This window comes from Camellia sinensis, chromosome 8, assembly GCF_055761805.1.
Source record: "Camellia sinensis isolate YWXY chromosome 8, ASM5576180v1, whole genome shotgun sequence".
Classification (NCBI taxonomy): domain Eukaryota; kingdom Viridiplantae; phylum Streptophyta; class Magnoliopsida; order Ericales; family Theaceae; genus Camellia; species Camellia sinensis.
The window spans coordinates 42,297,128-42,313,192 of record NC_138968.1 but is presented as its reverse complement, the minus strand read 5'-3'; the positions used below and the strand labels follow the sequence as shown (position 1 = coordinate 42,313,192).

The 16,065-nt window shown below is 36.6% G+C and overlaps 1 protein-coding gene across 2 annotated transcripts; it reads left to right on the top strand.

Moving 5' to 3' along the window:
* Positions 1–216: 216 nt before the first annotated feature.
* On the top strand, positions 217–14,723 carry LOC114309604 (alpha-galactosidase 3). 2 transcript variants are annotated; one of them, XM_082882544.1, is made up of 15 exons: positions 217–619; positions 1,070–1,128; positions 2,353–2,409; positions 2,496–2,530; positions 3,375–3,478; positions 3,601–3,673; positions 4,892–4,950; positions 5,033–5,098; positions 5,194–5,277; positions 9,602–9,666; positions 9,774–9,856; positions 10,160–10,250; positions 10,459–10,517; positions 12,703–12,843; positions 14,365–14,723. In XM_082882544.1, exons 1-15 carry the CDS (start codon positions 420–422, stop codon positions 14,473–14,475), a joined length of 1,287 nt encoding a protein of 428 aa, XP_082738670.1. In that variant the 5' UTR covers positions 217–419; the 3' UTR covers positions 14,476–14,723. The 2 variants fall into 2 exon arrangements, with proteins under 2 accessions (XP_082738670.1, XP_082738671.1); XM_082882545.1 differs by lacking the exon at positions 12,703–12,843.
* The last annotated feature ends 1,342 nt before the right edge of the window (positions 14,724–16,065 follow it).

Below are 16,065 nucleotides of genomic sequence, written 5' to 3'. Positions count from 1 at the left end.
AAATCTTATACTACATATATTTAGGGCTGGTTTGGCATAAACTATATAATTCATCTTTTTATCTTTTTTTTATCACATCACTTCTCTACTTTTCTACACATATTTTTATAACAAAATAAAAAATACACTTTTTTAAGACAACCCAAATAATATGGATTTCTAAACGTATTGTTGTAATTATTATTTTTAAATTAAAATTTAAAATTTAAACTGTGAAAAACTCATCGAACAGAACGTGATTCATATGAATATTAACTATAAAAATCAACTATTAGGATGGCTTTCGTGTTCAGCTTCCCAGCCTTTGCTTGCTTGTCTTCTTTTGGAGTATAATTGTGTTTTGCTGCAAGTTCTTTTTCTTCTTCATCATCAATTGCCCTCATCATTGTTCTGAAAAAAGTGTGACAGAGAGAGCAGTAATGGCGAAGATGAGTGGCATAGAGTATATACATATACTGATTCTGTATTTATCGACGATCTCTCTGACAATCGAAGCAAGTGCGGTGCCAGTTCGGCCCCTGTTGCGAAATCAAGAGAAACCCAGTTCCGATATCTTTGATACTTCCAAGTATGGCATTCTTAACCTCAACAATGGCTTGGCTCTCACTCCTCAGATGGGGTATGTTTACTCTTTTTTTCTTTTCTTTCATCAAACCCCATTTGTTGATTTTGTCTGATTTTTTAAAACCCCATTTGTGGATTTTGTCTATTTTTTGTCTTTCACTGATAAATGCTGTATAGAAGCAGGATCGAAGAGTGTAATTCGAGTCCAAAGAGAGAATTCAATGCCCAATTCTGTTATGGGATTGTAAGATTATTGTAGTGATTAAGTGAATTTTTCAAAATTGGGTTTGGCTTATCTGTTTTAATTGGTTGAGGAAGGAGTGTGTGTGTGTGTGTGTGTTTAACTGTGTATTTTTGTACGCATGTATGTATTTGTTGATTGTATGGTAATTAGGAATTGGGTTTTGCATATGGGCTTTAGTTTTGGATTTTGGATTTCTTTAGCAAGTTACTACTTACTTTAGAGTTGGAGATTATTTGATTTGATTGTGTATGTTTGAGGCAGATGGAATAGCTGGAATTTCTTTGCATGCAACATCAATGAAACAGTTATCAAGGAAACTGGTATTGTCTTGCTCTTTGTTGGAATTGATAATCAAGTTTTTATGATAAAATTTTTTTAGGATGTGGGTATCTTATGGAATTTGGATGAATCTGTTAGTTGAAGAATGGCTGCAAAGACATATTAGATCCCGTGATGGGTTTGCTAGAATTGCAATGATTTGCAAGTAAAAAAAAGAAAAAAGTTTTTTGTACTTACTGAAATGGTTATTGTCAGAGTTATTGTGGTTCTTCCACAGCCATGGTTGTGAAAGCATCTGAATCACCTATTGAATAATCCCGTGCAAGAAAAAAGTTTCATGTGTCTGGATCTCCATTTTGGAATCCTATGCAGATTTTGTTGGGATTTTCTGTCAATATAAAATAGGAATATATTTATTAATATTAAATTGGATTTTTCATTGGGAGATTAAAGGAAAAGCCACATGAGGTATGATGCAATGTTGGATTGCATGCATGGTTGGCATAATAAATGGCTATATGGATCATTGTTGACACGACAGATGCATCTTTACATGGTAATGATCTCTGGGACATGTAAAGACTTGATGTTGGTTTCATACCATTGGTGGCATCAATACACGGCTTGTTTAGGCAGATTGCATGGAGCACTGAAAATTACAGTTGTATATGGGTGAAAGAGAATGGTGAGGAAAATGTGTAATTGAGTTGTATATGGGCGAGAGAAAAATACATTAACACCAGGATGAGCAATGGCTCAACTACCTTGACATGGGGTTCGTTTAGTGGTGTGTGTTTTGCGTATTTTGGCCATCTCACATGTACTCTTTATTCTATGTTTATAGTGGATTTACCTCTCTCTCTCGTGGATGTAGGCATTTGAGCCGAACCACATTAAATATTGTGTGTGCATATTTTTATTTGGGGATTTATTTGCAACAGATTTTAAACGTATAAAACATATAGGAAAGCTTGCACTTCATTTACTTCAATTATTTATTGTTATTTATATGTATGCCTATCTAATAAATTGATGCCTATACATGCAAAGGGCAATTAGATGAACACACTTTTGCAGTTTGCTTCTTTTGAATGCCTGTATAGAAATACCCCTCCCCCCCCCCCCCCCCCCCCCCCAAAAAAAAAAAAAGAAAAAAAGAAAAAAAGAAAAAGCATGTACACCCATACAGGGAATGCTATTTCTATCATGTTTTCTATACTCAATGTGACAATTTCCCAAATACTAACATCTGTTCTCTTTGACAGCCGATGCGCTTGTCTCAACTGGTTTGGCCGATTTAGGCTATGTTTATGTAAACATAGGTATTCTTTCGCTTGATTTATCTATTTGATTCTCCCTCACAACTTGGTTTATGTTTCATACTAACCAAATTTCTTAAGAAATGCAGATGATTGCTGGTCAGCTCTAAAACGAAATTCAGAGGTCAATTTTTATCCTACCACATTTATGTTATGGTTTGTTTCCAACATTATAGTACCGGATCAATAGTAGAATGTGCCAGCTACCTTTGCTGTAAATTCTCTTGGTGGGTAATGTGCCAGCTACTATAGACTTGAGAAGATTGAATCCCATCTTTATTCCCCATTGGGGGGTAATTTGCAACCCATAACCATTGGACCAAATAAGGAAGAGCAAAGTACACAAACAAAGAATTTGTACAAATTTTTTTTACAGAATGATATGGCTCAATGTGGACTTTTTACTTTTAAACAAAACACTCATTAAGGCCTAGTTTGGGAAGACTAAATAAGTGCACTTTTTGACTTTTTATGAAATATGGGTTGGGTTTGGGTTGGGTTTGAAGTGATGTGTTAGAGAGATGATGTGACTTAAATAAGATGATGTGACTTAAATAAGATAGTGACTTTTTGACTTTTTGTCTTTTTTCAATCTTCCCAAACTAGGCCTAAGATAACTTTTATTTACAAAACTGACATTGCCATATCATTCTTGCGGGGTTTTTTTTATTTTTTTATTTTTTAATAGAGTTATCCAAAAGCAAATTAAACAATTGTATACCTTGTGGTCTATTAGGAAAACATCTTCTTTCTCTCGTTAGGACTTTGTATTGTACTAATGTTTGCTTTCCTTGAGTAGCTTTTTTTCCAATTAAACTTATTGAAATTGTTATGGAGGGCATATGCTTATTAATATAAAGATATTGGTTGTTAAGTTTAGAAATGGTAAATACTGAATTGTAAAGCCCAGGTATAGTAAATAGTCTCAACTTGCTCTGAATTTATATCATTGGAAATTGGTTTTGCAGGATCAACTAGTCCCTGATCCAAAAACTTTTCCATCGGGAATTAAAGCTCTTGCTGACTATGTACATGAGAAAGGCCTCAAGCTTGGAATTTATTCTGATGCTGGGTAGGATGAATTTCCTAATATCGGGTCAGAAAATTAGAAGTTATATCATGACGGAATTATTGTTCTGTTTAGCTGTTGCAATCCCCTTTCTGTCTCCTGACTTATTCAACTGGATTTTGTAGGGTTTTTACATGTGAAGGTCGACCTGGATCAATTTACCATGAAAATGATGATGCACAGCTCTTTGCCTCTTGGGTTAGTTTGTGATATATCTTATCAAATATAAGTATCTTATTTCTCCAAATATATGTTGACATTGATTGCATTAAGTAAGGCTTTATCAAGGGGGCTTTTGGATTTCCTGTCCCAAGAAAGTTATTGCAAAATATTGGAATCACCACCAGCATTGATAATATAAAAATATGTATAATTTCTTGAAATTCTACAGTTATCGTCAACATGCTGTGAAATGAGCCCAATTTAAATGGTAATGAAAACACAACGGACTCATTTAAGGCATAATCTGAAACAAATTCGAGCGTTTGCTTTGCATGCTGATTACAGTACTCAGCCTTCAATGCTGAAAATTAAGGATGCCATATGATTAAATATGTTGGGCTTGGGCTCTAGACTAAGGGTCAAAGTTTGGAAGTGTGGCTTCAGGATTTGAGGATGGAATAGTGGTGAGAATGATTTCGACTTCAGGCTGTTTTGGTTCTGAAAATTTAAGGAGATAGGCTGCTCGGAAAATCTGTATTTTCTGGACAGCAAGGAAATCTTAGGTCTAAAATATCAAGGTTAGGATTTGTAAAGATCTTAGGGTTTAAGGATTCACTTAAGGTAACAAAAAGGCTAGTTGTGGCACTTATTTATGCAAGGTTTGCTGGAATTTAAACAAATAAGAAGAAACTTTAGAATCTCACTGAGGTTTTCTAGGAATCTCACCTAGAAGGATTTAATGGAGCCTCACCATATAAAAATTAAGCAAAATATGCACACACACTCACACCAAAAAAAAAAAAAAAAATCAATATCTAGATTTGTTTGATTGTTGCTACAAGCTAGCTTATTTAGAAGTTAAGAGTATTTAGACTCTTGCTTGACTGAGAATTTCCTAAAATTCTTATTATGAAAGGATTTCCAAAACTAACTGCCACTTGAACATATTCCAAATAATAAAGGACATTTAATAAACAAATACCTAAAAAAATTTGGACTCTAAATTAAAAAATTATCAATTTTCCCTATATCTGGAAATTAAAAAGATACCCCTGATCAAATAATTTTTATTTTGCCATCTTTTAGCATATAATCTAGTAGGGACTGATCCCATCACACTTGATATGAAAGTGAATATCATGTCATACAAATTTTGAATCCATCATGATGCATAGATTTGGATGAAAATTCTCAGTTACCGCAAATTCTCTCTATGGACTTTCAGTTATTGATATTTTATGTTGTGTTGTTCAGGGTGTGGATTATTTGAAGTATGACAACTGTTTCAATCTTGGAATCAAACCTGAGGAAAGGTTTGGTTCATTTTGTTCTTGTTGAATTTCAAATCCTCATAGTTCATTTTCTATAAATTTTAATGTGGTTTCATAATTCCAGATACCCACCAATGCGTGATGCTCTAAATGCAACTGGACGTTCAATCTTCTATTCAATTTGTGAATGGTAAATTTGGGTTATTGGTTATGTTGTATAGCTATCTGAGTTCATTTAGTTGCATCTTAACCGCACTCTTTGTCTCTTCTTTTTGGGCTTGGCAGGGGTGATGATGACCCTGCGTTATGGGCTGGCAAGGTTGGAAATAGTTGGCGAACAACAGACGACATCAATGATTCATGGGCAAGGTTTTAAATTTCTGGACTCCCAACAACTCTTGGGTGGTATAATGAGCAAAAGCCGTTTGTTATATGTTCAAAAATCACATTTTACACAAAAATATTACATTATAACTCAGTCACATTCTCTTATTTCTTTTGTAAATTGTAAGGGAAGAAGAAATAGAACTTATGAGTAATGTGTCCCTAAGAAAGATGGAAATTTGGATACTCATAGTGATGAATGGTGACAGAATTTGTGCATTTTGCTACTTACAATCTGACTCACCTCACCCTTATGGAGGTCTGGTACAAGGCCTTGAGCTGCTAAATGTTTAGATCACGGATTTGAACAGGGACTTGGAGAGGGAAAGAGAAAATTTTAGCTTATATTTCATTTACATCTCCCTCATCTTTTGCCTTATACATTCCAAATCCTTGTCAAAATCTACGATCCAAACACAACCTAAGTGGAAGCGGTTTACCACAAATCTGAATAATTGCTGGGATCACGAGCCTCCACAAACGATCACAAACCCACGAACCATGTAATAGCACTTTCAAGCCAATGGGTTGGTTACTAGAGTTCTCCATGATTTTCACACTCCAAGGCTCTCTGATGGTAGCCTTAGAGAGATTAAACAGAGAGGAACAGAATATCTTTCTGTGGAGTTTTTCAGTCGTCGTTATGTACAACGTATTCTTTATGTGTATATAGAGAGTCTCCTACAGATAAGGGATGCTGTGTAGTCATCGACAACCACCTTACATCTACTGCTAAGATCCCTTTATTTAAATATATGAGTCTGTCAAATAAATCAACTTGGTACTTACTGATAATGATAAGAGCACTAATAGCATATGCAGTGATTAATCATTAAGTAGGCTAGTTATAGCTATATATAAACTTCAGTTCTTTGTGTTTCTAACTTCAAAAGTTAGGCATCAAATCCGTGATGCAAGGTCCATATTGTCTCGTGGGCTATGGTGTCAGCCTTTTGAAATCTCATTGCAGATCAGGCATGTAGAAATTTAATGTATAAAGAGAAATAGAGAATTGTATTATTGATTGATTTATATTGATTGATATATTGATGATGTTGTGTATTACAATTACAAGGATTCCTATTATATAGGAGTGTGTTTGGGAGTAGGTGGAGAGTAGGTGAAGTGTGGTAGGTGGTAGTGGTAGGTGGAGAGTAGGTGAAGTGTGGTAGGTGATAGTGGGTGAATTTTAACAGCCCCCCGCAAACTCAAGGGGGATAGGAACTAACCAACTTGAGTTTGGAGAGAGTTACAAAACAAGAAAATACATAAAAATAAAAGAGGATAGGAGACACTGTATGGTCGTGTCAGACCGTTGGTGAAGGCACTGTATGGTGGTGTCATAACGTGGTAGAGGACACTGGATAGGGGTGTCATAACGTTGTAGAAGACAATGTTGTGACAGTTTACGGAGTCTTGCTGGACCCTTGTAGAAACTAACCGGAATCAATGTCGGGACAGTTTACAGAGTCTTGTCGGACCCATGAAGGAGCTAACCGGAATCAATGTCGGGACAGTTTACAGAGTCTTGTCGGACCTTTAAAGGAGCTAACCGGAATCAATGTCGGGACAGTTTATAGGGTCATGTCGGACCGTTGAAAAAAGTTACACCCTCAAAAGGTGTGCCCAATTTTGTCAAAAGGCGTGCCATCAAAAGGCGTGCCCAATTCATCAAAAGGCGTGCCATGTTGTCGGCGAGCGTCGAGCGGCGCATGAAGCGCGGGTCTGCCTTGGCTATTTAACCAAGGTTGATGCTGAGGCTGAGGCAGACAAAAAACTTCTGAAAATCCCCTGAAAAACTCTTCCTTTGCTGAGAGAGATATTCTGTAACACTCTGTTGCCTAGAAAAAATGGCCTCGTCTTCCCGGAGTCTGCTCACTCTCTTTCCTGACCTGAACGAGTCAACAAGAGAGATAACTGGTGCGGTGGCCAGTGAACCTCAACCAAACACCGCTGGTTTTGCTCCGTTGAACTTCCCGATGCGGTCTGTGGAGCAAAAAATGGCAGGGCAAACAGATATTGAAGCCAATCAATATACACTGAAGTCATGTGTGGAGACCATGACGGCGGTCACAAACTTGTCGCACCGGCTGCAGAGTAGGACAAATGAGGTGCAGCATTTAAACGCCCAACTGGCTCTGCTCCAACGCATGTATAAGGATGCGCGAGCAGAGATAAGTGTGCTGAAAGCAGAAAATAAGGAGCTGAAGCGGAAGGCCACCGTAATGTTCCGATTTGGAGGTCCGCCATATGCTGCAGTGGAGGAGTATGGGGGAGTGATCATGCCCAGTGGAGTGGGAAACACGGAGGCAACACCGGCAAGGACCGCCCAGGACGGAGGCAAGAAGAAAAGACCGGCGGCAGAGTAGAGAAGAAAAATCCCACCTGTGAATGTGGTTGTTTGTTTGTATTTGTTTTTATTTTTATTTTTAGTTTTTTTGTATGTGGAAACATGGTGATCGGGGTGAGCCCCGACATGAATAAAATGAGTTTGGTGTGCAAATCTTTGCGTCTTTTTTTTTTTTTTTTTTTTGACGGAAGAGAGGGTGATGCTCACGAGTTGTATAATAAGGAAAATTGATGGAAAAAGAAAGATAGAAAAAATAAAATAAAATAAAAGTAGGAGTAGTGAAAATATATTATAATAAATATATATATATATATATATATAAAAGAAAAGTGGGAAAGAACGTGGGTGCAAAAGTGTGAAAGAATGTGGGTGCACATGATTTTGGTTTTATGATGCATTATTTTAATATATATATATATATATATATTAAAAAAAGAAATGTGAGATGAAATTTGTTTGGTGTGCAAAGCTTGTGATTCGGTTTCTTTTCAAAAAAGATGGATTAGTGCCCCTGCAAAAGAGAGTGCAGAGTGGGGTTAGTGCCCCTGCAAAAGAAATATTTTATTGATTTATGTATTTTTTATTTTTTTATTTTTTTGTGTTAGCTTCAAAAAGATGCCTTTGTTGTTCAAAAAAAAAAAAGAGGCCTTTCTCTCCCTAACCTCTCTCTACCAGCCCTCGAACACCTAACCTGAGGCTTGAACAAATCATGATTTAGCTAAACAGATTCAACGAGGGCCAGTATCAAAACACACGCCCAGCCCAAATCATTCACTCTCTCACAATTTGAAAGTCGTAGACTCACGATGGGTTCAATCGCCGATCCCGGCGGCGAGTTCGGCGAGTTGCCCAGCGTCCGCCGCCGCCGAGCTTCGACGAGTTCCAGAGACAAACCTCTCTGATGACGAGCTGTACTCGCAAGGAGCAGTCTGCACTCCGGGCTGTCATCAAGTGCATTGAAGAGTACAAACTTGAGGCCGAATTCCCTTCAGAAAATCTCAGGAAGCGCCTTGACCAATTAGAGAAATCCAAGACTGAGAAGAAAAAGCCAGCTGCTGTCCCTGCCAACAAAAGAACACGAGTGAACAATGGTGGCCCAATGCCACCAGCAAAGGCTGGGCGAAGGTGGAGAAGGCGGCGCGGCGCAACGCCGAGCTATCTGCGAGGGCGGCGCAGCTGAGCGCGGAGGCGTGCCCGACAGAAAGCAGACCACGGGAAGAAGAGGAATTCACATTGGCCTCAAGAGAGAGGATTTAGGCAGTGATGGGAAGGTATGTGTAGAAAATAAGCGGAATAGGTTGAGGTCCGGCGGGCGGCCAAGGCGAGGTTGCCGCCCGCCGGTGAAACGAAAAATACTAAGTGCTTAACCTTGCTCTGATACCATGTAGAAATTTAATGTATAAAGAGAAATAGAGAATTGTATTATTGATTGATTTATATTGATTGATATATTGATGATGTTGTGTATTACAATTACAAGGATTCCTATTATATAGGAGTGTGTTTGGGAGTAGGTGGAGAGTAGGTGAAGTGTGGTAGGTGGTAGTGGTAGGTGGAGAGTAGGTGAAGTGTGGTAGGTGATAGTGGGTGAATTTTAACAAGGCATAAATCAGATACATTGGAATTTAACCCCTTAAAGCTTTTACAGAAGTTTCACTGCTTACATGATGCAAATCTAATCAAATGCATTTTTTATTTGACGATTTTCTCCTTCCAAAGAATGGGAGGTAGCTAGTTTTCCTCATGGATGTCATCATTTGCATGTACGATTAATTGATGAGCTTTACAGCCCAAATTTGTAAGAATGAACTGTAGTCAGTTTTTAGTAAACTTTTAGTTAACATTTTAACAAAAGAGTGCTTGTAATGTGTGTGCACGCTTGTATTTACATTCACACGTAGTTCACTTGCCAAGTAAATCTTTACACTGATTGAACCTTTTTTTTCGTATTCTGTTTAGCATGACTACCATTGCTGATCTTAATGACAAGTGGGCAGCCTATGCTGGTCCTGGTGGATGGAATGGTAAGAATGTGATCTTTGCAAAGAGTTTTGAGTGTGGTCGTGGCTATCGGTCTCCACTTGTGTGTGTGAATCTGGATTTTCATTCTGCACATCTACCTTTCTGGCAGATCCGGATATGTTAGAAGTTGGCAATGGTGGCATGACTTACCTGGAGTACCGAGCACATTTTAGCATCTGGGCTTTGATGAAGGTGTTCTTTATGAACTTCTTGATTTTTATCTACTCTCTCTCTCTTTTTTCCTTATATACTCTTGCTTATGCTATTGGATTATTTTGGTGGAATCAGTGAACCATGTGGCATTCTATTTTTTTCTTCTTTTTCTTCTTCTGATTGCTAGACTAATTTTGATTGCATCTGCTTCATATCATCTTTGTATCTCATTTAGAAACTACTTTAATTCCATCAAATTTTTACCTTCTGGGTACCTTTACCATATATTTTTTTACCTTTTTTAGTTGTAACAACTTAAAATTGTTTTGCTTGAATATGCAGGCTCCACTTTTGATTGGCTGTGATGTAAGAAACATGACTGCGGAGACATTTGAATTACTAAGCAATAAGGAGGTTATTGCTGTGAACCAAGGTAGACTTTGGTTCTCTCTTTGTTACTCTGTCTCTCTCTTTCTCTGTAGGAAGGAGAAACGGTTGGAGTAGTGAGCAGCTTAAGACCTTTGCTTTAATTTTCTAGTTTAAAGATTTCTTTGCATGCCAAATAAATAAACGCGCACCACTCTATGAATACATTGGGTATCATACTGAGAAAACTTAGTAGGATTTGTCTCTTTCTGCAGACCCACTTGGCGTTCAAGGCAGGAAAGTGCATGTTGCAGGAACAAACGATTGCCGCCAGGTCTTTCCATCTTGAACCTCTTTAACTTTGTATCATTTGTGGTGATAGTTACAACCCACGATAACAGCATATCTTTGATAGTACCAACTTGTAAATATTTTCCTGTTCAATAGCTATTAGTCCAAATATGTTGGGAAAGAATTTGAGTTTGACCCATCATAGAAATCACTCTTTTAGTGCAGATTTAGATGCATTATTTCACGTGTTCCAAGAAATCGAATGTGTCAATTGTTTTCTCATTACAAATGGTATTTTCATTCAACTAGTTGGAGGAGCAGTTGCAGGTATTGAGTGTTGTGAGGGCTTTCATTTGACTGAAAGAAAGAATGTTAAGATGGAGATATCCTTCTGACGAACAAAGAAAACAAGGTGTTGGAAAGAAATAAAAGGGACATAGAATTCCTGAGATAAGACTTTCATATATTAAGGAATCCACCACTTGGGAGGTTAGCCTCTGAATCATCCTCAAAAGCCCTGTTATTAGAATCGTACGATTCGCTATTCGAATCGTACGATTCGATTCAGTAGGTAATTGATTCAAACAGGTTGTGTGAATCGCAAATAGCTATGAATCGTAGGTGAATCGGTGAATCGTGAATCAATTCGATTCGCTAAAATCGATACTTGGCCTTCTTTTTTGGTTTTTTATTGTTGAAAAATGGTTCACACAACCTTTTTAAGGTCTCTAGGATTACTATATGCCGTCTTTTGACTTTCTCCCTCCCTATTTATTCTCAAATACTCAAACCTTAGTTGCAAAATATGAACTTTCTCTCTCTACAATATTCTAGGCTTCCATATTCAATTTTATATAAGTACTTGCATTTACAAAATGAATTTTTTGAAGGCATCAAGTGAGATTTTTTAAAATTTATGAAGATTTTGATTTTTTAATCTTGTAAAAGGTTAAAAACATTGTTGTTGAGTTATTGTTACTTGGAAGTTAAAGTTTGTCTTTATTTACTTTCTTTATTAAGAACGGTTGATAAGAAATAATATCTAAAGGGGAAAAGGTGAACTGGTAAACATGGGAACCAATGTTAACTTCTTATCCAGACCACATGATCATCATTTAAAACAATATATTTTTATCGATTTAAGTCTAAATATTTCATATTTATTAGATATATTTAATATCAAAGTGTATAGATATATTTTCTATGTAATTAAAAACAGGTGACCGAATCTTTATGATTCACAATTCGATTCGTGATTTGGTACAATACTATTTTGATTCACAATTCGAATCCTGATTTGACAACTATGCTCAAAAGAAGCAGCTATATTCTAAACATATGCCTTGTGATAGGTCTCATTGAAACGTCAAGGAGATAAAAAAATCTATTGGCAGTCTAGGATACTCACTTTTCAAAAAACAAAAAAAGAAAAAAAAAATAGTTGCCTGATACTTGGGCTCTGTTTAGGTGAAGGATTTGAGTGGGGATTTGTGGAGGGAAAGAAAAAGGGAAGGGAAAAGTGAAAAATTTTAACTTCTATTTCATACACTTTTCCCATCCTTTTTCTTTTCCCTTCACAAATCCCTTCCCAAATCCTTGATCCCACCACTGCCTTAAGAGATGCTTAGGAGTGTGGTAAGAAACCCCCAAAAGAGCAAGTAGCTCACCTTTATGGGGCATGTCCAGATTAGCTGATTAAAAAGTTGGAAATTGCTAGTGCCTTCATGGTTATTGCTTATGCCTACTCGATCTGAATTTCAAATTCTACAACCATCACAAATTCATCTTTACATACATCAGTGTGGCTGAAGTACTGGGCCAAAGGAAACAACACATAACCATCTCTGAGAATTTCCTGATGATGGATTCCTTTCCATTTGGGAGACATAAAGCCACAAAAGAAGCCAAAGCTTTATTACTTCTACTGGCAGCTGAAGAATTGAAGTAATCATGAGTAAATTCTCAATGTTGAGCATACAGCCCTTAACAAAGTGGAATGATGAAAATGTTTTATGTAGCCAACCCCACTTGATTGAGACACAGCCTTAGGGGCAGTGGATGGGCACAGTGGCTTACGGCTCTTTTTTGTTCTTGTAATTTATTTTTCTTTTTCTTTTTCTTCTGGTTTCTTTTATTTTCTTATTTTCTTTCGTCTTCTTCTTCTTCTTTTACTGAATAAAAAAGGGGAAATAAATATCTTAGTTTATAAAATATGACTCGGTCTTCAGGTTTGGGCTGGTCCTTTGACTGGACAAAGTCTGGCTGTTGCTCTTTGGAATCGATGTTCAAAAGCTGCAACTATTACAGCTGCTTGGGGTGCACTTGGACTTGAATCCTCTACCAGTGTCTCAGTGAGAGATTTGTGGAAGGTAAGAACACTGGCCTGCATAGACAAAGTATATTAGATGGTGTGTGTCACTTAAATTTTAGCCTCAGGTACAGGCTCTGATACAATTCCTCAAGACATTGTCCTAAAGATTTGAATTCCCATGTTATCTTTACCTTGTAGTGTCAGGTTGCTACCACACACTCGAAAATTCCCAGATTCTAGTCTATTGTGGCCCCAAATCTGAGTCCTTATTGGATTATGCACCATTGTTACTATTTGATTAGCAAATGCACTTTTTTAAGCTCTTTGTTTAGTGACTATGCTTCAATGCTTCCAAAATTCCTTTGAAATCCTTCTGACCACAAACTGTTAGTTTGAGTGGTACCTCTTGTCACTCGATGAGTGGAAGGATGCAAGGTTCAAGTTGTGACATGGATGTGTGCGCACGTCTTATTAAAGAAGGAACAGTGTTCTTTTAACCCTTGTGGATCTGTACATAGAAAATTGAGACACCTCTAGTTAAAGTCAGTGGCTTTTAGAGTTTATGGCATCCAATATTTGTTTCATTTGTTATTGTTAAAGTTAAAAAAGAAATTAGCTGCATTAACTTGGTCTTGCTGTACTTGTAGTTAAATAGTTAATTTGGAAATGGACCTGCTCAACTTTTTCTCCCTGGGCTAGGTTAGCATCTATGAAGCAGGGATACAATATAGATACAAATACGGCAATATGACAAAAATTTTAAAAATAGGATGCGGGTACTGCTAGCATATGTCGAATTTTTTTTGTTATATAATGTATTATATTGTACATTAGCTTAAAGAATAATGAGAAACTATTCTGTACGAATTAAATTTTAGTTTAAGAGCATATGGTCTATTTAATCTTTTTATTTTTTTTTCAATGAGTAGATTAATTTATAAATCTGCAAAAGTAAGAGTACTACTCTAGTCTCACAATTTTCTTCTATGGAAGGAAATAAAAAAAATATTAAAAATTATTCTTGTATTTATTATAACAAATATACTTTAATACTATGCAAAAATTATTACAATTTCAATCTCATAATAGTTTGAATATGTGACTTAAGAGTGTCCAAAAAGTGTTTGATGCTTCTTAAAATTAATATTAAGTATTGGATATGTTTAGAAAGTATAGTATCCGTGGAGTATCGGTATCCAATTCGAGTACGATATAGATATGACTTCCTTTTAAAAGTATTGTGCTTCATAGGTCAGCATGATATAATTGACTCTGAAGATTGGAGTCGCCATTTCTATCAGCATTTGGATTGTAATTGGGGTAAGACTATATACATCTTGTCTTTCCCAACTCCGCTAGCAAGAGTCTCGTGCATTAGGTTGCTTTTTTTTTTTTGGTTTTTTTTTTTTTTTTAATTTGGTTGGATTAGATGAGAAGACATCAGGTTAATCGTATGAAAATGTTTTCTAGCAGTTGATTGGTTTTCCAATATTACTGTTTTGGCTAAATTGTTTGATTAGTTTTTTTACCTGTCAGCTGTAGAAGTTTACCCTATTTCTAATATTTTAACTGGTTACAGCATCAAGATGTTGTGGGAGATGTGGTGGCATCATTTAGTGCTCAAGTTGATGCTCATAGCTGCGAGATGTACATTTTCACTCCCCAGACAGCGTCTTGCTCTACGGTTTAAGTTCATAATATTACTGGCTTCATTTATTGCTTGGCTCAACTTTCCAGCAGTCAGGTTGATCTTTTCTCCTTGGTTGTGAAAACGTGTGTGCGTGCATTTCTAATTTTGTTTGCAGTTGGCATCCAGCAACAATAAAGATATTCATGTCACCATTGTAAAGTTTACTTGGACAAACTGCAGATGATCATGTCATTTAAATTACATCCTTGGACTTGTAGCGAATAATACGCTCTCAATTTTCGTTGTCCTATTTTCATTGGTGAATTTCTAATGTCCAATTAGAACACCATTGCGTTCCCCGGTAATATAGGAAAACCCTATGATTTCACCATCCCCTACTACGAGGGTGCAACTAGAATGAATGCAGTCCTTCGCATAATAAGTTGAGTACTAATGATTAATGCCAATGAAGTCGATACTGCCCTTTATATAGTTCACTTCTTTAGGAGAGAAGGTAGGTAATTTGTTTCCATGGTAATGCCGCATTTCTGGAGGGTAATCTCCATATACTAGGGGATCAAATACCCTGTTTCACAATAGTAAAGAACTACTTGTGGGTCAAAAATCTTTTTTGTCATCACTGCATCAATAAAAGTTATAAGTGGAATCCATTAAATCAAAACAACAGTAAAATTTGGCATGTTAAAAAAAATTAATTACACAAATGTGATCATCGTAATAATGACTTAATTCTGAAAATTTTCTAGAGTAGTATTAAATATGAGCGATTTTTATCACCATTTCATTTGAAGCAAGATAATGACACTTTTTGTTTTTTTTGTTTAATTATGTTTCCAAGCACAAATCAATAGCTAATATCCAATTAGGTAGACATCAACAAATGGCAGTTGTCCACACGTCGATGAATGGACTATCCACCAACCAAATACTTGTAGGCCATGTTTGTTTGGACTGACTGGATTAGCATTCCCATGACTAATAGTCCTAGGACTATAAATTTGTTGGATTATGTATCCTATCTTAACTAATAGTCAAGTTTAAAATAATTAATTTCTACTTCAATTATTTAACCAAACATCGGATTAATAATTTTATTGGACTATTAGTTCAATCCCAAGCTCATGTCTACCCAAACAAACATGACCGTATTGTTTTTGGACTCTTGCATAATGTTTTTTGAAAAGTTTTTATTTAGTTTTCATAGTGCTTTTTGAATTGGCATATTTTGGTGGCCTGTCCTTACAACATCTATTACTCTTGTTAATTTTGGTGGTAATTCTCATTTTGAAAATCTTAGCAACCCTTACCAGGCCAGATCAAAAGCCAAGGCCCGACTTGCAGCTTCCCTGTCAAGTTCATCATCTGTCATTGGCTCGTACGTGAATGCACATGCCACAATTCCTATAAATCCACCTTGTTTTGGCTGCGCCAACATCACTTTCGTTAGTCAAATTATCAAATATAATACTATATATAGGGGCTACCTGAAAGCACTCACGTCACGGTAGAGCTTGGTAGCCTTGGCATGTGACGGTAACATGTTGTGCATTGCAATGAGTTGCTCCATGTTAGAATTGCTAACGGAACAGTTTCCATAGTTCAGAACAATGAGACGGTGGAAATATCCCC

Bases quoted from the DNA above. Each gene is read 5' to 3' on its own strand.
- LOC114309604 (XM_082882544.1), top strand. From the start codon at position 420: ATGGCGAAGATGAGTGGCATAGAGTATATACATATACTGATTCTGTAT. The intron at 1,129-2,352 runs GTATTGTCTTGC...TCTCTTTGACAG, and splicing joins AACAGTTATCAAGGAAACTG to CCGATGCGCTTGTCTCAACT. The intron at 5,099-5,193 runs GTAAATTTGGGT...TGGGCTTGGCAG, and splicing joins TTCTATTCAATTTGTGAATG to GGGTGATGATGACCCTGCGT.